The sequence below is a fragment of the Mauremys reevesii genome, linkage group 7, assembly GCF_016161935.1.
Source record: "Mauremys reevesii isolate NIE-2019 linkage group 7, ASM1616193v1, whole genome shotgun sequence".
NCBI classification, from domain to species: Eukaryota; Metazoa; Chordata; order Testudines; family Geoemydidae; genus Mauremys; species Mauremys reevesii.
In genome coordinates this window covers 93,508,489-93,530,676 of record NC_052629.1, presented here as the reverse complement: position 1 = coordinate 93,530,676, position 22,188 = coordinate 93,508,489, and the positions used below count along the sequence as shown (strand labels likewise).

At 57.1% G+C, this 22,188-nt stretch overlaps 1 protein-coding gene across 1 annotated transcript in view; it reads right to left on the bottom strand.

Moving 5' to 3' along the window:
* Positions 1-1,054: 1,054 nt before the first annotated feature.
* The window catches only part of ACTN3 (actinin alpha 3), a 31,380-nt gene continuing 10,246 nt past the window's right edge, over positions 1,055-22,188 (bottom strand). Inside the window, exons 2-21 of the mRNA XM_039481908.1 lie at positions 19,685-19,799; positions 18,990-19,109; positions 17,179-17,265; positions 14,609-14,696; positions 14,238-14,316; positions 13,649-13,730; positions 11,615-11,700; positions 11,165-11,257; positions 10,540-10,770; positions 9,719-9,866; positions 9,185-9,335; positions 8,815-8,923; positions 8,525-8,665; positions 7,290-7,472; positions 6,869-7,003; positions 3,994-4,173; positions 3,573-3,719; positions 3,011-3,076; positions 2,687-2,845; positions 1,055-1,809 (exon numbers count right to left, since the gene is read on the bottom strand). Coding sequence (XP_039337842.1) covers positions 1,651-1,809; positions 2,687-2,845; positions 3,011-3,076; positions 3,573-3,719; positions 3,994-4,173; positions 6,869-7,003; positions 7,290-7,472; positions 8,525-8,665; positions 8,815-8,923; positions 9,185-9,335; positions 9,719-9,866; positions 10,540-10,770; positions 11,165-11,257; positions 11,615-11,700; positions 13,649-13,730; positions 14,238-14,316; positions 14,609-14,696; positions 17,179-17,265; positions 18,990-19,109; positions 19,685-19,799 — 2,559 coding nt within the window. The 3' untranslated portion in view covers positions 1,055-1,650. The remainder of the gene's footprint in view (positions 1,810-2,686; positions 2,846-3,010; positions 3,077-3,572; positions 3,720-3,993; positions 4,174-6,868; positions 7,004-7,289; positions 7,473-8,524; positions 8,666-8,814; positions 8,924-9,184; positions 9,336-9,718; positions 9,867-10,539; positions 10,771-11,164; positions 11,258-11,614; positions 11,701-13,648; positions 13,731-14,237; positions 14,317-14,608; positions 14,697-17,178; positions 17,266-18,989; positions 19,110-19,684; positions 19,800-22,188) is intronic.

The window sequence follows — 22,188 nt, the reverse complement described above, 5'->3', positions numbered from 1 at the left end:
CCTCTCCTGCTGACCAGAGGTGTTTGGGGCCCTGTGCTCCCCTGTCTGGCCAGCTCCACCTGTTGTCCCTTGTAGTAAGGCTGGCGGCACGCTAGGGGCAGGGACCGCCTGGCTGATCTGTTTGTTCAGCACCTAGTAGAATGGGGTTCATGACTGCTGCTCATAGGGCCTACTGCAATGCCCTCATTAATAACAATGACTTTACTTTTCATGGGAATTTCGGGCTTCAGTCTTGATGTAGAATTAAGCAGAAGACACCTAGACCCAGAGCCACAAAGCAATCGAGGTGCCTAACTCCCCTAGACGTCATCCCACCCTTCCCTCCCCCAGTAATAGGCTGTATTCGCTTCTCTGTTCTTGTCTTCACTGGCTCTTAGACCAGCCTCCCAGAGAACTGGAGCGCCTACTAGTGGTGCAATAAGCGACATGACCAGCATCCATCCCAGTGGGTTTGCTCAGTCTCGCCCCAAAGGGAGAGCTGTGTGGGCCGTGGCGCGTCGGGTTTGGTAGGGTTTTATAGTATGCGCCGCTCTGTGTTTATCTTGGCAAAGGCTGGTTGGAGACGCCCACCAGCTTCGGGGCTGACAGGTGCGGAATCACAGGACGTGGCGGGTCTGATCTTTCAGTCTCTTCACATTTGTAATGGCAGGTGGCTGCCAGGCCCCGGGGCAGCAGAGTGCAAAACTTTTCCCAGGAAGCTCCCTGCAGAAGGGCAAGTTACACTGTGGCTGGCTGGAGAGCTGCTCACAGTACAGGTACATCTGCATCCACACTGGCTCGTGGGCACGTCACCCACCAGTGCTGCAGCCAAATGGACTCACTCAGATCTGTCTGCAAGACAGGCGCCACCTTTTCCCAGCAGTGCTTGTAAAACACCTGGGAACCTGAGAATGGCACCGCTCTGCTCACCTCCTGCCCCATACGCACTGATTCTCCTCCCCCAGAGAGCACTGCACGCGCACACGCACACACACACCCCCGATCCTCTCCAGCCCAGGGGGTGAAGCCTCTCCCACACGCACTGTACAGAAGCCAAGTGGTTGGTGGGTCTCTCTGTTATGTTTCATTTATTAGCGGGTGTAAGGAGCGCACCTGGCCCAGCCCCACCTGGCTCTGCTCCCCAGCTCCTCCCAGCTCTGTTCCTCATGCCCCACCCCCAGTGCACAGCTCCCTGCACCGGAGCCACAGAAATGGGGGCCATAGGAGCCCTCAACAGTGCAGCGAGCCCCCTAGCTGGGGACAGACATGCCAAGAACTGGCCCCACCTCCTGCATTTTTGAGGCAGCGAGGGGGAAGGTTGGGGTCCAAAGCACACCCAGAGGGGGAAGGGAGGTGCTGAGACTGGGGAACAAGGGGGGCTGATCCAGGCTGGGCAAGCGCACATCTACTGGGGCAGCAGCAAAGACACGGAGATGAGGCGGCTCCTAGCTGGAGCTGGGCTTTGGGGAGGACTGGGGGCGAGACATGGGGGATAGAGGGTCCTAACCCAGACAGATCCCCATCCATCTGTCCAGGCCGCGTGGGGCTCCACAGTGTTGTCGTTCCATGGGGCAGGGTGGTGGTGGGGGGAATCCAGGGCAGGTTTCCCCCACCGATCGGGGGGAGGGGTGTCGATCCTGCGAGGTGCAGTGGGGGCTCCCAGGGTGGGGGTTACAGGTCGCTCTCCCCATACAGGGCGCTGGAGAAGGAGACGTAGTCCAATGCGCCTGACACCGCGTCAGCCCCGCTGTATTTTGTCATGCGGCTGATGCAATACTCGGCCTGCTCCGGGGGCAGCTCCCGCCGCAGCTCCTCCACGGTGATGTAGTTCTGAAAGGTGGGAGGGGAGATGGTTAGGGGGCAGCAGCCCAGCCCCCCCTTCCCCCTCCCGCACCCATCAGGGGCCCTGGCTAGCCTAGGGAGACAGCACAGGGCAGGGCAGTGCTGGAGCGAGGTCTGTGGGGCCCGTTCGGGCCTGCACTGCCCACACTCACTGTTCTAGCACAATCTCTCCCGGGGACTTGCTGCAGGGCCCCCTGGCCGCGAGGGTCTAACTCAGCGGTTCTCAAACTTTGGGTCAGGACCCCAAAGTGGGTCACGACCAGAGCCGAAGCTCAAGCCCAACTGTCTGGGGCGGGGCTCAGGTTACAGACTCTCTGCTTAGGACTGAAGCCCTTGGGCTTTGGCCTCCCATCCCCCCACCCGGCGGTTCAGGCTTCGGTCCCCCCTCCTGGGGTTGTGTAGTAAGTGTTGTTGGCAGAAGGGGGTCATGGTGCAATGAAGTTTGAGAACCCCTCGTCTAACTACATGGGCAGATGGCCCAGATCCAAGATGCTCTGAGACCCTGGTGATGCTGCATCCAAAACTGGGGAGGGGGGAACCCTCCTGAACTGCAGCCTGTGACTCAGGGTTCTTGACAGGCTTGGGGCAGGGGCGCGTCCCTGGGGGCCAGTGGAGGCAGCATGAAATAAAACCTGCCCCCCACATACCTTCACAGCAAACAAGAGACCCAAGGGAAATTCCAGCAGACCCATGGGAGCTGGCTCAGTATGACCTAGAGAGGCTACCAATCCCATCATGCACTGCAGCAAGGCCAGCCCCATGCCTTTCATCAGCTGCTACCCCACAGGCCCCAAGAGTTGAGAAAGACGCTCCCAGCCCAGCAGAGCCCTCCGAGAGGTCTCGAGGGGGATGTGGCTGGACTGACCTTGTCTGATGCCAGGATCTTGAAGGAGGCCACAACCTGCTCAGCCGTGTCAGTCTCGGCCGTCTCGCGGGTCATGAAGTCGATGAAGGCCTGGAAAGTCACCACGCCCGTGCTGTTGGGATCCACCAGCATCATGATCCGGGCAAACTCCACCTCACCCTGGAGGGTAGGAATGGGGGTGAGGCTGGGGCTGCACTGAGTTAGGCTCGGGGCTGAGCCCAGTGTGGCACTAGGGGGCGCTGTGCTGCAGGGAATGGGGCAGGGACTCAGTACAGCCAGTACTGGCCCTCCTGTGCGGCGGGGAGGGGGGGGGAGGCCTCTTACCAGGTCATAGCCCATGGAGATGAGGCAGGCCCGGAAGTCGTCAGGGTCCATCATCCCGTTCCTCTTCTGTGGCAGGAGGCAGGGAGGGAAGAGAAGACGTCAAGCCAGGAATGTGCCTCCAGGGACCAGACCTGCCTGGCAGGGGTGCAGCCCAGGGAGCCTGAGCTCCTGCTACCAGTGAGTCCTCTCTGAAGCCCTGCAGGGACCTCCACTAGGGTGCAGAGCTCCACCTCTGTGGGCCATTCATGCCCCCACACACTCAGGCTGCGTCAGGATTGAGGGGTGTTGGCAGTGCTGCGGGTTGGGACTATGAGGCACCAGCAAAGCTGGCTGTGGGCAGTAGTGGTGGGGAGTTGGGTTACCTAGATGGGAGACACATGTGGGGAGTGGAGTTATCTAGAAAGGTTATCAATGTGGGCAGGGCTATCTGGGTAAGGCGGGAGTTATCGAGGAGGGTTATTGATGGGGACAGGGCTATCCAGTAGGGGCAGGGTTATTGATGGGGTCAGGGCTATCCAGGCAGGGTCAGCGTCATCAGGATGCTGGGGGGGCCGTATCTCACCCGGTCAAAGTGGTTAAAGGATGCCCGGAACTCGTTCATCTGCTCCTGGCTGATGCCCTTGGCATCGCGGGTCAGGATCTGGTTCTCCACCTCATTGATGGTTCGGGCGATGGTCGTCAGCAGCTGCTCCCAGCCCACCCGGATGTGCTGTGGGGACAGGAGAGTGGATCACAGCACCTGGGGGATCACCCCACCGAGATCACCCTCCCATCACTCTTGAACATTACTATACACCCGGAGTGCCCCATGCACAAAGCACAACCACATATCCCCCCATGATTCATGACAACTTTCCCCTCCAAACCCCTCCCCTGAGACCCTCTGCCCCTCTCAGAGCACCCTTAGTCATCCCCTCCTCCCGAGTGCCCCTGCTTGGAGAGCCCCCCCACAAGGAGCCCCACAGCCCCATCTGGCCTCTCACCTCCATAGTGTAGCTGGTGTGCTTGTTGTCAAAGACCAGGGCCTCCTGGATGAGCTGGTGGTCGCCCTCCAGCTTGTCAATGTTGGCCTTGTAGTTAATGATGTTCTGCTCCTGTTGCTTGAGATGGTTCATCTGGTCCTCGAGGGAGCCACTGATGTCCACTGAGATGTGCCCAATCTCCTGTGGGGGGCAAGGGGCTGTCACTGTGTGAGGACACTGTGCCCTGCTCTTCTTACTGGACCCCATTCCCCTCCTAGAGCTGAGAGAGAACCCAGGAGTCCTAGCTCCTCGCTTCCCACTCCCCTGCTCTAACCATTATAGACTTATAGAATCATAGGAGTGGAAGGGACCTCAAGTGGTCACCTACTCACCTACTCCAATCCATCAGGACTAAGTAGTAACAGGACCATCCCTGGCAGGTGTGTGTCTAACCTGCTCTTAAAAACCTCCAGTGATGGAGATTCCACAACCTCCCTGGGCAATTTATTCCAGTGCTTAACCAGCCTGACAGGAAGTTTTTCCTAATGTCCAACCTAAACCTCCCAGGCTGCAATTTAAGCCCATTGCCTCTTGTCCTATCCTCAGAGGTTAAGGAGAACAATTCTTCTCCCTCTTCCTTGTAACAACCTTTATTGTACTTGACAACTATTATCATGTCCCCCCTTCAGCCTTTTCTTCTCCAAACTTCCCTCGTAGGTCATGTTTTCTACACATTTAATAATTTTTGTCGCTCTTCTCAGGACTTTCTCCAATTTGTCCACATCTTTCCTGAAATGTGGTGCCCAGAACTGGACACAATACTTCAGCTGAGACCTAATCAGTGCAGAGTAGAGCAAAAGAATTACTTCTCCTGTCTTGCTTACCACACTCCTGCTAATACATCCCAGAAAGATGTTTGCCTTTTTTGCAACAGTGTTACACTGTTGACTCATATTTAGCTTGTGGTCCACTATGACCCCCAGATCCCTTTCCACAGTACTCCCTCCTAGTCAGTCATTTCCCATTTTGTATGTGTGCGATGCTTGTTCCTTCCTAAGTGGAGTACTTTGCATTTATCCTTAATGAATTTAATCCTATTTACTTCAGACCTTTTCTCCAGTTTGTCCAGATCATTTTGAATTTCAATCCTATCCTCCAAAGCACTTGCAACCCCTCCCAGCTTGGTATCATCCACAAACTTTATAAGTGTACTCTCTATGCCATTATCTAAATCATTGATGAAGATATTGATCAGAGCCGGGGTCAGAACTGATCCCTGCAGGACCCCACTCGTTATGCCCTTCCAGCCTGACTGTGAACCACTGATAACTACTCCTGGGAATGGTTTTCCAACCAGTTATGCACCCACCTTATAGTTAGGGCCCTACCAAATTCACGGTCCAATTGGTCAATTTCACAGTCATAAGATTTTAAAAATGGTAAATGTCATGATTTCAGGTATTTAAATCCGAAATGTCATGGTGTTGTAACTGTAGGGGTCATGACCCAAAAGGGGGCTGTGGGGGTGTTGCAAGGTTATTGTAGGGTGGTCGCAGTATTGCAACCCTTACTTCTGTGCTGCTGCTGGCGGGATGCTGCCGTCAGAGCTAGGCCCCTGGCCAGCAACCTCTGCCCTCCAGCCACCCAGCTCTGAAGGCAGCACAGAAGTAAGAGTGGCAATACTGCGACCCCCCCCCACCACCACAATAACTTTGCTACCCCCCACAATCCCCTTTTGGTTCAGGCCCCCCAGTTTGAGAAATGCTGGTCTTCCCTATGAAATCTGTATAGTATAGGGTAAAAGTACACAAAAGACCAGATTTATTGGCGGGGGGACCAGATTTCATGGTCCGTGATTTGCTTTTCATGGCCGTGAATTTGGTAGGGCCCTACTTATAGTAGCTCCATCTAGGTTGCATTTCCCTAGTTTGTTTATGAGAAGTCATGTGAGACAGTATCAAAGTCAAGATATATCACATCTACCAGTTCCCCCCCATCCACAAGGCTTGTTACCCTTGTCAAAGAAAACTATTAAATTGGTTTGACAGGATTTGTTCTTGATAAATCTGTGCTGACTGTTTCTTATCACCTTATTATCATCTAGGCGTTTGCAAATTGATTGCTTAATTATTTGCTCCATTACCTTTCTGGGTACTGAAGTTATGCTGACTGCTCTGTAATTCCCCGGGTTGTCCTTATTCCCTTTTCTATAGATGGGCACTAGATTTGCCCTTTTCCAGTTTTCTGGAATCTCTCCCATCTTCCATGACGTTCGAAGATAATCGCTAATGGTTCATATATCTCCTCAGTCAGCTCCTTGAGAACTCTAGGATGCATTTCACCAGGCCCTGGTGACTTGAAGACATTTGACTTGTCTAAGTAATTTTTAACTTGTTCTTTTCCTATTTTAGCCTTTGATCCTACCTCATTTTCCCTGGCTTTCACTGTTAGACAGCCAATCACTACTAATCTTTTTGGTGAAAACTGAAACAAAAAAAAGTCATTTAGCACTTCTGCCATTCCCACATTTTCTGTTGTGTTTTCCCTCATTGAGTAATGGGCCTACCTGTCCTTGGTCATCTTCTTGCTTCTAGTGTTTTTGTAGAACATTTTGTTGTTACGTTTATGTCTCTAGCTAGTTTAATCCCGTTTTGTGCCTTGGCCTTTCTGATTTTGTCACTACATACTTTGTTATTTGTTTATATTCATCCTTTGTAATTTGACCAAGTTTCCACTTGTTGTAAGACTCTTTTTTGAGTTTCAGATTGCTGAAGATCTCCTCTCTGTCTCGGAGCTATGGCTAGAACCCAGGAGTCCTGACTCCCAGCCCCTCAAACCATTAGTCCTCACTCCCTTCCCAGAGCCATGGCTAGAATCCACACACTGGAGCTCTCACCTCCATCTTGGTCTGGATCCAGGGCCCCAAGACATTGGCCTGGGCAGCGAATTGGCGCCGCAGCCGCTCATTGGCCTGTTGCCGTGCCAGCTCCTCCTGCAGCGTCTGGTCTCGGTGTGGCACCAGCTGCTTCACCTGTGGGGGAGGGAGCAGCAGGTGAGAGGCTGTGGGACAGGGCTCCAGATGGGAGGAGGCTGAGTGCAACGGGCTGGGAAGGTGGGGCTCCAGCTCGAGGAGGCCAGGGCCCAAGAGCAGTGGGGCTGAGGAGGCAGGGCCAGACAGAGAGGCACTGACAGACTGACAGACAGGCAGGGGGTGTGAGGCCTGCGGGGTCAGATGGCTAGCTGGCAGTGGGGTGGGACAGACATAGTCAGGAGGTCGGAGGGTCAGCCGGGTGCCTGCTCCCAGTGGCTGCACTCACCGTGTCCCACTTGCTGGCGATGTCAAGGTGTGAGAGATTGGTGTAGGGGTTCACCCCGCTCAGCTTGATGCCATAGGTCTGGGCGATCTTCTGGATCTCGTTCTGGATGCCTAGGATGGCCATGCGCTCCTTGTCGGCCTCGGGCAGCGTGGCCTTGAACTGCTCATGGGCCGTGATCAGGCTCTGCGGGTAGGGGGACAGTCGCCATGGGGGGAGTGCGGCCCGAAGAGCCCCTCACGGCCCGCGGGCTGAGGGCCCACAGCCCTGTGTCAGATCCGGCCCGACGCCCTCACTCCCCACCATGCTGGGGGCAGAACGTGTCCTGCGAGGTCTGGTGTGTACAGCAGTGGCCCACTGGTCCCCAGATCCCTGTGGGATGTTTGCGCAGGCTCTGCCCAGAGTTATCAACGTGCTGGTTGTATGTTCCTACAGCGCGTTTGGGAGGCAGAGCCCCCACCCAGCCTGGACAGCGCAAGGGGCAGTGACCCAGCTGGCTGGCTGGACAGTGACAGGATATTTACATATAAGGCAAACAAAGCCATTAAGCTAACAAGCGGTGAAAGAGACAACTGAGTGATCATGCCTCGGACAGAGCCTGCACCCCAGGCCGCCCTCTGGCTCTGGATGCAGGGACAATGGCCTCTGGTGACACAGGGGGAACAGAGAGGTGTCACGGAGGGGCCAGAGGAAGCAGTGCCTCTGAGCCTAGGAAAGCTGGGTCCCCTGGCCGGGGGGGTTGGAGATGCTGCAAACTTGAGGTGGTTGAGAAAACTGCTTGGGCAAAGGCTGGAACTTTGGGAAATTAAGTGTGTTAGCTAGAAAGCGGGTTTTGTTCTCTCCAGCAAAGCTCTGTCTTGCTGAGGCTGAGGGGTAACACCAGGGCTTATGGTTCTGGACATCTGAGCAGAGCAACACAGGGACACTGTGGCCCACTGCGCCGCACCCCATAGACCTCCCACTTCCCTTGACCTGCTCCCACCCAGCCCCAGCCCTGCCACTTCCCCTAATTCCCCCCTAATTCCCCCACCTCCCCGACCCCAGAGAGCAGGGGGCCGAGGGATTCATACACAGAGAGGAAACTAAGGCACAGAGCAGGAAAATGGCTTGTCCAAGGTCAGAGGCAGAGCCAGGATAGAACCTAGGAGTCCTGGCTCCCAGAGCTCCCTGTTCTAACCACTAGACCCCACTCCCCTCCCAGAGCCAGGAATCTAGCCCAGGGGCCCAGTGGGCCGCACCTGGATCTCCTCAATGCTGTGCACGATGAACATGTCCTGCAGGTCCTCGGTGGCGCCATCCATCCAGTTGTTGAAGGGGGCAGCTCTCTTGGCAAACTCAAGGTACAGCTGGTCGATGGTCTCCAGCAGCTTCTCCACCCGCTGGGCAGGGACAGAGTCAGAGAGTTAGAGGGGAAGGGGCACCTACCATCCCCCTGGCCCCTGCACCGGGGCAGGCCTGTCCTCCGGCCACACCCCTCCCCACTCCGGTTGGCAGCAGGAGCTCCCCGCCATCCGGGGCCCCCTCTCACCTCCAGCGAGTCCCTCCTCTTCTGGGTCAGGGTGCCCAGCATGTCCCATTGGTCACAGATGGCCTGGCAGCGGGAATTCACCGAGGTGGCATCATGGTAGTCCAGCTCACTGCGGAGGAGGGGAGAGATGGTGGGAAGGTAAGGGCAATGAGCCATGGGGCAAGGCACAGAGCCACTGGGCTGCCATGGGGCAGGGCACGGAGCCCTGGATACTGCCCACCTAGCTAGGGACACCACCTGCCTGGGCACTAGGAGCTGGGTGTGGCCTCATGGTTAGAGCAGGGGGCTGAGAGCCAGGACTCCTAGGTTCTCTCCCTGGCTCTGGTATGGGGATTCTGACCGGGGTGTGTGTCTCAGGCCCAGCACTTACTTAAGCTCCTGGGCGATGGCGGCGATCTGCTCCACACGGTCCTGGTGGGCGGCCAGGTCGCTCTCAAAGGCCTCGTGTTTGCGCATCAGTGCCCGCACCTCCATGAGTGAGGCCGACTCATAGTCCCTCTGCGAAAGCATTTCCTCCTTCCCTGCAGGGGCAGCATGGTCTGAGCCTGGCCAGCCTTCTCCACCCCCAACCCACCAGCTCCCGCCCTTTGTACCCCCTGCCCCTCACCCTATGGGCCTCTGGGGCAGGGAGGAACCCAAAGGGGGAATGCCCACACGGGCATCACTGAGGGCAGAGCCCACCCCATCCCAGAGGGCTGGGAGGAGCCCGGGGCAGGGCCTGAGGGGTAGTGCCCTCCTGGGGCGGGGACTGGAGCAGTCCCCTCTGGGGGAGATCCACAGTGAGGGTACCCCATAGCGGAGGTGTAGGAGAAGGCAGGGTGATCCCTGTAGCAGAAAGGGGTATTCCCGTAGTGAGGGATGGGGGTGGGGGGATCCCTGGCCCATGGGGACAGGGGGTTGATACCTCTGGTCCAGGACTCGTGCAGCGTCGCCTTCTGCTTGAACTTCTCAGCCAGGTGCTCCAGGCGCTCCAGGCGGCGGATCTCGGTCAGCAGCCACTCCTCATAGCCCTTCTCCACCTGCTCCAGCCCCTTCCAGGCGTTGGCGATATCCTACCCCCACCGCACAGAGAGATGCGTGAACCTGGGTGCTGCCCCCTCCTCCCACACACACAGCACCAGGGGAGTGCTGGAGCTGGCCACCTACCCTGCCTCACCCCCGCCCGTCCACTGGGGCAGCAGCACCCAGATCACAGCCACCCTATGCCCACCTGGGGGGCAGGAACTGCCCCTGGACACCCCAGACTGGGCCCCATCAGCAACAGACAAGCTCTGTGATAGTCCATGCCCAGTGTGTGTCCTCACCACCCTCAGTACGTGGCTTCACACAACATGGGCACCGCCTCCCAGGTACACATGGCTCCCTGTCCAGTGGGCACCAACCCCTGGGCACATGTGGCTCCCCACCCCATGGGCACTGCCTCCAGGCAGACATGCCTTCTTGCCCCCTGGGCACACATAGCTCCCTACCCAGTGGGCACCACCACCCGGGCACATGTGGCTCCCTGCCCCCTGAGCAAATGTGGCTCCGTGCTCCATGAGCACCATTACACAACAGGGATGTGTTGGCCCCTGGTCCATGTGGACCCATGCCCCATGGATGTGCCATGCAGGCCTCATCCCCGCTCAGGGTAGCAGAGGCAGTGTCCATGGATGGATGGCAGACCCCCCCGCAGGTGCCAAGGGCCCCATGGCAGGTGCGTGGCCTCCCTGTGCCATGGCTCACCGAGACCATCTTGCCCTCGGAGGGCATGAAGGCAGGCCGGTTGCTGAGGCGCAGCTTGGTCTGCAGGGTGTTGAAGTTGATCTCGAGCTGGCATTTCTCCTGCACGCGGGGTGGTTTGTGGACTCGGCGATAGTCCCGGAAATCCTCCAGCTTGCGCCGCATGGCGCTCATGCTCTTCTCTGCCACGCGGTTCTCTAGCCATGGGATGGTGCGCCGGATCCACTCCAGCAGCTGTGGGGAGCCGTGGGGAGGGTGAGGGCCTGCAGGGGGCAGTGCTGGGTCACTCCAGCCCCTATAGGCCCTTGAGGGAGAGCCACAGGCACATAGCCCAACACTAGCTCCTCACTCCCCAGCCTGGCCCTCAGCACCCCTCCCCTCCCACCCCCAGCATTAACTAATACAGCTGCACCCCATCAGGCCAGTATATCACCCTCACTGCACCCAGGGGACCTGGCTCCCAGCCCCTCCCATTGCTCTAACCCACTAGATCTCCCTCCCCTGGTGGAGCCAGGCCAGAACCCAGGAGTCCTGATGCCCAATCAGGGCCTTGATGCCTCTCTCCAGCGCCCCCAGCAGGTGTCGGGGCGAGGGGGCATGGCGTCTTCAGGGGAGGATGGATTGGTACCTCGCTTGCCAGCTTCTCGTACTCCTCCATCAGTTTCTCGTTCTCCTGATTGACAGCCAGCACCTTGCAGATCCTGTTTGCAGCCGTCTCGGCCTGGGGTGGGGTGGGGGGAGAAACACCACATTACTTTTCAAGGGGGAGGGGGGAATAGAGCAGCCTGAGCACAGTCCTTCCCTTCCCCTGACCGAGATCGGGGCCCCCTGTCGAGCATCTGTGGAGCCTCACGGGAGAGAGCTGTGCTGGGCCCTGCATGGACCCTGAGCAAAGTCAGGCCCCTGTTGGGCAGGGTGCTGCACAGATGCCCCCACCTGAGGTCAGGACCCCTGTTGTGCCAGGCATCACACTGATCCCAACAGAGACTGGGGCCCCATGGGGGTGGGTACCACACAGACCCCAACCAAGACTGTCCCCAGCCCCAGCCCCATTTGCACTGGAGACACACACACGCACCTGCTCTGCTCCAGCAAAGGCGTGGTAGAAGCAGGACACGTAGGTCATGATGGCTTTCTCGTCTGGCTTGGGCGTGTTGACAATGTCTGCAGAGAGATGCCAGCAGCTCAGTGGGGGTGGGGGAGCGAGGGTGTGACCTGGCCACGCACCCCTGCACTGGAGTCTCGACTACTTCCCTCCCCAACCCAGCACCCTGTGTGATATCTTGCAGCCCCCACCCCATCCCTCCCTCCTGGAACACCTGTCCCCAGAGCACTCCTCCCAGCCCCAGCCCTTCCCTCGGGATATGCCTGTGAGAGAATGGGAATGTTTCATAATATTTTTATGACGCCTATGTGTGCCTCAGTTTCCCCCTGTACTTTGCATGGCTAGCCAGTGGGGGGAAGGGATTATGTTTGCTCTCAGGGCTGGTCTACACTAGACACTTACATTGGCATAGCCATGTCTCCCTGGGGTGTGAAAATCCCCCCCCCCCCCGTGGTGTAGCTATACTGATCTCCCCCCAGTGTGGATAGGGCTAGAGGGATAGAAGAATTCTCCTGCTGACCTAGCTACCGCCTCTCAGGGAGGTGGGAACCTACAGCAAAGCCCTCCCCTGGGATAGGTGGTGTCTACAGTGAAGCGCTGCAGTGGCTGAAGTGCAGAGACAGTCTGCCCAGGAGACACAGTGGTGCGTCACTTCCCTGCTAGGCTGGACTGAATACATTTGTTAATGACCAGATCAACAAGGGGGCCAGCGAGACAAAGCCAACCCAGAGAGTCAGGGATCTAGGAGAGGGCTGTGAATTCAGCCCAGCCCAGCCCGGGTGCCAAGGACTGAGCCTGGCCCAGGAAGCCCAACATCTGGAGCCTGGCACTGGAGGTGACTGCGGCTGGGCTGGTGAATTGCTCTGGGCTGAGCGGATGGACTGTGCTGGAGCCTTGATTTCTCTGTACAAACCTCAGGACTCCAGGTGACCCACAAGCCCTGCTCCATTTGGAGAAGGCTCTTTGGTGCCACGGCAGATCCCAGCTGGGGTGTGTCAGTCCTGAGGGGTGGACAAGGCTCTCCCAGGAGCTTGTCCCAGCTGGACTTGCAGGGCAGAGCTCATGGGGTGAAGCAGGGGGGCAGGAGCCCAGGAGCTCAGTCTAGGGAGCAATGAGGCTACATGGCCTGTCCTGAAGGGCACGTGTGTGTGTGTGTGTGTGTGTGTGTGTGTGTGTGTGTGTGTGTGTGTGTGTGTGTGTGTGTGTGTGTGTGTGTGTGTTTCTGGCGTACACAGGGATCCCTCCAAGAGACTGTTTCAGAGCTGGGGTGTAGCGCAGATCCTGGGGGTCTATGCCAGTGTCCCCCAGCCCCTGCCTGGAAGCATGCTCCCCCACAGGCTAGGCTGCACAGGCCCAGAGCGCCAGCTGCCCTGGGCATTAGAGCCATGTCCCCTGGATCCACAGCCTGCAAGGGAGACCAGCAGGGCTGGTGTGGCAGCCAAATGGGCCATGAAGGGAGGGGAGAGTCTGGCTCCAGGCACCTCGTTCCACAGGGCATCCCAGTGTGGCGGGTCAGGGGGACAGCTTGAGAGCCCCACAGGAGGAAACGGAAAAAGGGGCACTGGAGAGGAAGATTCCCTCCTACCTACCCACCAAGGAATCAGTGGCAGAGCCAAAAACAAAACCCAGGAGCCCTGGCTCCCAGCCCCCTGCTCTAACCCACTAGATCCCCTCCTGAGCTGGGAGAGAACCCAGGCGTCCTGACCTACAGAATCAGGTCTGGGGGCTGAAGCGGGAGCTCAGGTAGGAGGAGGATAAATGATCACATTTCCAGGGCCAAGCTGGTTCAGCCAGGCCCTGACAGGGCCCAGGAGAAGGGTCAGGGTCAGAGGTCAGGATCAGGTTCAAGGGTTAGGAGTTGGGATTAGGACTGGGAGCCAAGATCAGGATTAGGGGGCCGGGGTCAGGCCAAGGTTCCAGGGTCAGGGTTGCGCGAAGGGCCAGGGAAGAGCACTGGGTCCCCAGGCCCCTCTGTGCAGCTCTCGGAGTGCAGCGCCCAGCCCTCACCTTCAGCGTCCAGCATCTTGGGGATGTCGAGGTACTTCTCAGCCACCTCAAAGGCCGTGTTGAGGTTCCCGATGGGGTCATCCTAGGCACAGAGGGGCAGAGTTGTGAGACTGGGGGGGGGGCTTGGTGACAGGCTGGGGCAGGGGCAAAGGGGACTGTGTGAGCCACAGGCAAGGGGGGCACCATGAGTAGGATGGGGCCCTGCAGGGAGCAGGGCAGGAAGGGGGGCCTAAGCCATGCAGTGGGAGGTGGGGTGGGCACATCGGCGGTAACAGGGAGGGGAGGGCGTTCACGGGGGCAGGCAGCTGCTGAACAGGTCTGGGACAGGGATCTGGCCAGCAAAGAGCTGAACGTCCTTAGGCAGAAACAGCCGGGGAGGGTGAAGAAGGAAACTAAATGGGGGGCTGGGGCAGTGCCAGGAGCCAGGACCAATGTCACTGGGGTGGTAGCCGGGAGGGCTGTCGTGGGGTAGCAGGGAGCTGGGGGGCAGGGGCTGGGAGGAGGGGAAACAGCAAGGGTGGGGGCTGGGGCAATGGGGGGAACGCCTGGGGAAGGGTGGGGGAGACAGTAGGGGCAGGGGCTGTTGCACCTTTCTGAGCTTGGCATAGTCGATGAGGTCAGGCCGGTGGCGGTGGATCAGGGCGCACAGGGCCAACCCATCCTTCCAGCTGCGCCGCATCCGGGGGGAAGGAGAAGGAGAAGTCAGATGATCCTCGGTTATGACCCCTGGCCAGCTCCAGGCGCAGTGCTGGGGCCTGGCACTACACATGCACCCCAGCCCCGCCCTACGCTCCCTCCTCCGGCTCACCTGCCCCTGGGCTCCTTCACTCCAGCGGGCACTGCTGGAGCTGCTGCCTCCTGGGAGCTGGGCTGAGCTCCATGAGGGCCACAGGGCGAGGGCACCCCTGGGGCCTGCCCCAGAGCCCCGAGCGAAGCCCCCCTCCCCACGGTGCTCCCTACCTGATGTGGAAGTTCTGCACATTGACGTTCCGGTATGGAGCCGTCTTCCTCTGGCACCACAGCAGCAGCCCCTCCTTGGCCGAGGTCTCTGCAAGAAACCAGGTAGCATGGCTCAGACCCCCCTGGCCCAGGTGCATGGAGGGGCTGAGAAGCAGGAGATGGGGTGGGGATAGAGTGGCCCCCGGCAGGAAGGGCCTGCATTGCAAGGGAGAGCCTTACCCGTAGCCCCCCATTGGTGAGTGTGTGGGGGCAGCAGGGATGTCTCAGATTCATGGAGTGCCAGCCCAGAAGGGACTTATAGACTCATAGACTTTAAGGTCAGAAGGGACCATTATGATCATCTGGTCTGACCTCCTGCACAACACAGGCCCCAGAATCTCACCCACCCACTCCTGTATCAAACCTGTGTCTGAGTCATTGAAGTCCTCAGATCATGGTTTAAAGACTTCAAGGTGCAGAGAATCCTCCAGCAACTGACCCGTGCCCCACGCTGCAGAGGAAGGTGAAAAACCCCCAGGGCCTCTGCCAATCTGCCCTGAAGGAAAATTCCTTCCCGACTCCAAATATGGCCATCAGCTAAACCCTGAGCATGTGGGTAAGACTCACCAGCCAGACACCCAGGAAAGAATTCTCTGTAGTAACTCAGATCCCACCCTATCTAGTGTCCCATCACAGGCCATTGGGCATATTTATTGCTAATTGTCAAAGATCAATTAATTGCCAAAATTAGGCTATCCCATCATATCATCCCCTCCATAAACTTATCAAGCTTAGTCTTGAAGCCAGATATGTCTTTTGCCTCCACTGCTCCCCTTGGAAGGCTGTTCCAGAACTTCACTCCTCTGATGGTTAGAAATCTTCGTCTAATTTCAAGTCTAAACTTCCTGATGGCCAGTTTATATCCATTTGTTCTTGTGTCCACATTGGTTCTGAGCTTAAACAATTCCTCTCCCTCCCTGGTATTTATCCCTCTGATATATTTATAGAGAGCAATCATATCTCCCCCCAGCCTTCTTTTGGTTAGGCTAAACAAGCCAAGCTCTTTGAGTCTCCTTTCATAAGACAGGTTTTCCATTCCTCGGATCATCCTAGTAGCCCTTCTCTGTACCTGTTCCAGTTTGAATTCATCCTTCTTAAATATGGGAGACCAGAACTGCACACAATATTAGATCACCCAGTCTGCCCTGCTGCATAGCCCAGGCCACAGAACCTCACCCAGCTACCACTGCATTGCACCCGTCACTTCTGTTTGGCTAAAGCATTTCAGGCCTCAGGAGACTGACCTGTTGTGAGCCCCAGGCTGAAAACAGCAGAGACCCAGGGGCCACCAATGCCCAAGCCCCTGTGATGTTAGAGAATGGATTTGGCAAGGCATGCTCAGATGATCCCCACATGTGACCCATGCCCTGTGCTGCAGGGGAAGGCGAAAGGTCCCTGCCAATCAGACTGAGGGAAAATTTATTCCTGACCCCAAATCTGGCCATCAGTGACCCTGAGCATGGGAGCAAAACACACCAGCTAGGCAGCTAAGCCAGAGTCTCTGGACCATTTCAGAGCACTGGCCATCCCTACATGTGTCCCATCTCCAGCTGTGGCCAATCTCTGATGCTTCAGAGAAAGAAGGAAAAAACACCTAGACATAGCCAGCCAATTGTGAACTGGAGAAAAAATTCCTTCCTGACCTCTGCCCTGACCAGCTGCAGCCCTGAAGCATGAGATTAGATTATGGTCAATACTGGGGTGTAAGGGTGAGTATGTGTATGGCTATATACAGGGATGTGTAACGTATAGGAGGGGTATGGGGTGTGCAGCTAAAAGGCATTTGTATGGGGGTGTATAATGTACAGGGATCAGTATAGGGGTATACAGTGTATAGGAGTGTGTATAGGGGCTGTTCGGGGTGCATAGTGTATAGGGGTATGTACATAGGATAGGTATGGAGTATACAATGTATTGGGGTATATGGGGGGTGTAGTACAGTGTATAGGAGATATATGGAGCGTGTAGGGTTCATGTATAGGGGGTTTATATAGGGTGCATGATTGTGTAGATGGGTATGCATATAATAGTGTATAAGGGTGTGTATAGGGGCCGTATGGGATCTATAGTGTACAGGGCTATGTATATGGGGTGTGTATGATCTAATGTATACGGGTGTAGGTGTGTAAAGTATAGGAGTATATGGAGTGTATGGGGTGTGTGTAATGTACAGGAGATATATGGAGTGTATAGTGTTTGGGGTGCATGTATAGGGGTTTATATGGGGGGGTGTTTGCAGATAGTTATGTATAGGGGCTATATGGGATGTATAGTGTAGAGGGGTATGTATATGGGGTGTGCATGGAGTGTATTATGTATAAGGATATGTGTGGGGTGTAGGTATAGGGGTGTACAGTACATAGGGGTATGTGTAGTGTCCAGGAGATATAGGGAGTATGTAGTGTATAGGGGTTATATAGGGTGTATGTGTATGTGGATGGGGTGCGGTGTAGACGGGTGTCTCGAGTATACGCTACAGGATTATGTGTCGGGGGGGGGGTGTAAAGGGGCACAGCCAGCCCCGCACTCACCTTCCACTGAGATGTCCTGGATGGCGAAGCGCAGGATAATTGTCCAGATCATCCCCAGAGTCATCTTCAGATTTCCATCCACAATTTCTGAAGGAGGGGAGAGAAGGAGTCAGAGCGGGGTGGGACGAGTGACAGAAAGAGACGGGTGTCCAAGGGGCAGGGGGAGAGATGGGGTGTGTCATGAATATAGGGAGAAGGGTATGCCAGCCCATTCAGTAGCATGAAATCCCTCCTTGGCAGCTATACTGGATTGCCTTACCCGTAAAGGGTTAAGCAGTTCAAATAACCTAGTTGGCACCTGACCAGAAGGACCAATGAGGAAAGAAGATACTTTCAAATCGGGGGGCGGGGGGGAGGATTTGTTTTGTTGTTGTGTGTGTTGTTCCCTCTCCGAATGGAGAGAGAGAAGCCAAGCAGGTACAATATCTCCTGAAAAATATACCTGGAATAATGCATCTAAAACCACAGAAAATGGGAGTAAGGCAAGGAAATGCGTTAGGTTATCTCTTGTTTTGGCTTGTGAATTTCCCTATGCTGCAGAGGTAGTTTCATTCCTGTTTTTGTAACTGTGAAGCTGAGCCCAGAGGGGAATCCTCTGCATTTTAAATCTTATTACCCTGTAAAGTTACCATCCATCCAGATTTTGCAGGTGTGATTCTTTTACTTTTTTCTTTATAATAAAAGTTCTTATTTTGAGAACCTGATTGATTTCAGTGTCCTAAAGACAAAGGGTCTGGTTGAGCTCACGTTGCTAAGGCAACTGGTTGGTATTTTATTCTCAAGCCTCCCCAGGAAAGGGGGTGAAGGGGCTTGGAGGGATATTTTGGGGGGGGACAGGGATTCCAAGTGCCCCTTTCCTGAATTTTTGTGTAAATCATTTGGTGGTGGCAGCAATATACCGTCCAAGGACAAGGAAATAAATCTGTGCCTTGATGAAGTTTTAACCTAAGCTGGTAGAATGCGGGTTCCCACATCCCCACCCCAGAGTCCAGAGTGGCGGGGGGGGGGGGGGTAGCCTGACAGGGTGCATAGAGATAGAGAGATGGGGATGGACGGGCAGGCAGAGGAGAGCATATGGGGGTGGACAGACAGACAGAAGTAAACCCAGCCCCATCCCCCCAGTGTTTGTGCTGCTTGGGGGCCTGCACATCCCCAGCCCAGGCACCGCTGACAGGCAGCCTCCCCCTCCCTTGAGACAGAGCAGCCCATGGGATTATGAGGGAACATGGCTCAATCTCAACCCAGCCCCCTCTGGCCCCGCATGGAGAGTGGTGCCAGTGCTTGTGGCCAGCGTACCCTTCCAGACATGCACAGCGCCCAAGGCCGGCTCTACAGTTTTCACTGCCCCAAGCAGCGCGCCGAATTGCCACCACAGGCGGCGGGGGCAGTCCATGTGCCCTTAGGGCAGCAGGTGTGTTTCCGCGGCGGCAGCGGCAATTCGGCGGCAGCTTCTATGTTTAGCTGAAGCCGCCCCGGACAGCTAAACATAGAAGCTGCTGCTGAATTGCCCTCACCGCGGAAACACACCTGCCACCCTAAGGGCACACGGACTGCCCCCGCCCTCCGCGGCGGCAATTCGGCGCACTGCTTGGGGGCAAAACAACAGGGACTGCCACCCCTTGCAGATTGCCGCCCCAAGCACCAGCTTGGAATGCTGGTGCCTGGAGCCGGCCCTGACAGCGCCCACCTACCAGCGCCAGAGTAATGGGGCTGGCATCGCCATGGTAATGGGGCATGCAGGAGGAGACTGCGCCAGTGCTGTGGACCCTCATCACCCTAGTCAGGACCGCTGCCCCCCCGACCCTACTCACCCTCAGCCCCGATGGAGACCAGCTTGACCCCCTTGCTGGAAATGAAGTCCAGGGCCTTGTTGACATTGGCGATCTTGTGGAAACGCATCTTGCCCTTGTCTGGCTTTGGCAACCGCTCACCTGAGGGGTGGGAGGAGAGTCATCAATCGGGGGAGGCACAGAGCCCTCTCCCACACCCATGCACCTCCCCGCTTGCCTGCGGGCAGAGTCAGTGATGGGGTGAGGGGGTCCCCTGCACCCCCCCACTTGACTGAGAGGGAGTCAGCAGTGCGGGTGGGGAAGCAGAGATTCCCCCCCACACATACCCTCCTCACACACACTCACATCTGGGGGCAGAGTCGGTGACAGACCCACTCCCAACTCAGCCACACAAACCAGGCACACCCCACATCTCCAGGCCACAACACACCCCACCACACAGACACCCAAGCACTGTGACACAGACAACCCCACATTGCATAATCCCTTTGGGTCCAGAGCCCCCCACCCCACTGCAGCTGGGCTATACCCCAGTGACTGCATCCTCTGGGTCCCCCCAAGTCCCCCTCTCTCCCACACACTCCCACATGGCTTCTTGCCCCTTGTGGCCACTGAACCCTCACTGGCAGCTCCCCATGGATTCTTGCCCTTCCCCTCATCACCTCCACATGGCCCTCCGTGGATCTGACCGCACCCCACCCGGCTCCCCCACCTACCCGAGATCACCTCCAGCAGCAGCATGAGTTTCAGCCCATTGCGGAAATCCTCCTCAATGTTCTCAATCTGGGTGCCCGCCTTGCGCAGGTGGGAGTTGCACCAGGCCGTGAATGTCTGCAGGAGAAGATGGGGGGGGGGTTAGAGACACCCCACAGCCCCTCCCCGCAGGGAACAGGACAGCGGAATGAGCAGGAGGGGCTGGGCTATTCCCATGCCAGCACCAGGGTTGGTGTTGGTAGGGACAGGCTGCCCGCACCTCACATAGCCCCCCATTTAGGGCAACCAGATGTCCCAATAAAATCGGGACTGTCTCGATATTTAGTTTTTTGTACCACGTCCCGACCAATGTTTGGTATTTTGGTATTGATATTGTCCCGATATTTCGCACTCTGTTTTTTGGGAGTTTTTTGCTCCGCCGGCGACACTCCGTTTTTGTTCCCCTCCCGCCCCCCATGTGTCCCGATATTTTGTTCCGCTCATCTGGTCACCCTACCCCCATTGCTCGCCCTCCCTGGGGCTTCTTCCCCATAGCTCCCCCATCCTCACCCCACAGCACCCACCTCCCCCCAGGACTACATCCTGCTCAGCTCCCTGCATCAGCAGGATCAAGGCTCTGCTCGCTGGAGGGGACCCAGCCCAGGGCACTGTGCCAGGACTTGGCACAAGGAGCTGATTCCCACCAGAGCCGGGGCCCCCATGAGCCTTACAGCACAAACCAGGCACAGGCTTGACCCCCACATTGCTGACCTCTGACCCTAACCTCACCCTGGGATGGGCAAGCCCTGCTGCTAACATCAACATCACTAAGCTCTACCCTTAAGCCCACCGCCAACCCTGGCATCACACGGTCCTCTGACCCTAACCCCGGTGAGCCCCACCCCAACACTGGCATTGGCCTGCCCTGCCCCTAACCCTGCTCCCCACCCCAGTTCTCGGGAGCCCCCACACCTAACCCCAGGGCTGGCCAGCCCCACCCCAACTCCCCCTATTGCTGAGCCTTCACCCTCTTCTTTTAACCTACCCTCCCAAACCCCAGGGACCCTGAAACTGCAACACTCCCAGCTCCTCCCAGCTCCCACAGCCTCTGGGCTCCCTGAGTTCTGCTAATAACACACACGCTGCTGGCCCCCACTGCACCCCTCCTGGCTGGCTGCAGGGAAGGGATGTGTGTGGGGGGGGGAGTGTCACTGCTCCCCCTGCTGGTGTGTGCATGTCCCTGCCCACAATGCCTCCCCATATTTAGCCCCAGCCTGGGAGGGTGCGTGAGTCAGGCCTACAGCAATAAATCGACTCTGCAGATCTAGATGGCACACGACACCGTGCTTGGTGGGGGACAGGGTGTACCTGGGCGTCCCAGCGGGGTGAGTTCATGATTGGCTGGCTGCCACCCTACCCCTGAGAGGGGACACTGGGAATCCTGGCCCACAGACCCCCCTCCCCTCCTCAGTGCAGAGTGCTCCTGCTCCCTTTGCCCGCCCAGCCCAGAGTGGAGTTGGGTGGACGGGACATCCCCCACCCCCACCCTGCAGACAGGATGCAGCCTCATTCCTAACATGACTAAGATGGAACGTGGCAGGGGGAGGGAACAGCTGTTCTAGTCCCCCACCTCCAGCCACCCTGAACAGAACAGCTGCCGGGATTCAGCGTCTGGGTTTTCCTGGGCAGGGGGATGGGCTAGATGGGACCTGGGTTGCTCTAACCATAGTCCCACTAGCGCTGCACCCCCTCCCACTGCACGGCAGAGTATCCCAGAATGCATTGCTGCCCCCCCACTCCATGTGTCCCTCCTACCCCTGGGCACACTAACACTGTTGGGGTCACAGCTTCCGGCTTCCCTGGTCCCCTAGGGTGAGCACACTCCTTTGGGTTTAAATGGGAGTAGAGATTCCCGGGACTCCCGGAGCTGGGGATTGATGGGAAAGACCAAACAGCAGGAGAGCTGCAATGAAACTACAGGGGTTGGCAGCACCGGGCCTGGGGGTCTGCAGAGCCCCACTGCAAAGCACCTGGCGCACATGCAGGGGACTGTGTGCGTGCTTGCATACTTCTCTGTGAGTGTGGGGGTGGGGGTGACTACAAGGTGTGGCACAAATGGGCTGGGCGTTAGAGCAGGTCTATAGCCGAGGATATTTCTCTAGTGTAGGTCTGACTCCATTCAGGGGCACTGTCACTCTCTTTTTACATCCCGGACCCAATTCTCTCCCTCAGGGGGCCATGGGGCCTTCTCTCACACACACACAGATCTTATGCAATACAGCAGAGGCGATGACACACTGCCACACACTCACACCTTGTAGCGTTAAGTCCCTGTTGGAGAGCTGTGGATGCCCCACACTGAGGGTCTGCAAGACACAACCAGGTTGGAAGGAGGTTGTGTGGGTGAGGGGAGGGAGGGCAGGATGCCCCCGGAGTGGCTGGATTAGCTAGGGTCATCCTAATAGTCCCTTGGAATCACCCCACACCTTGCACCCTATTCCTCGCCCATCTCCCATGAAAACCGTAC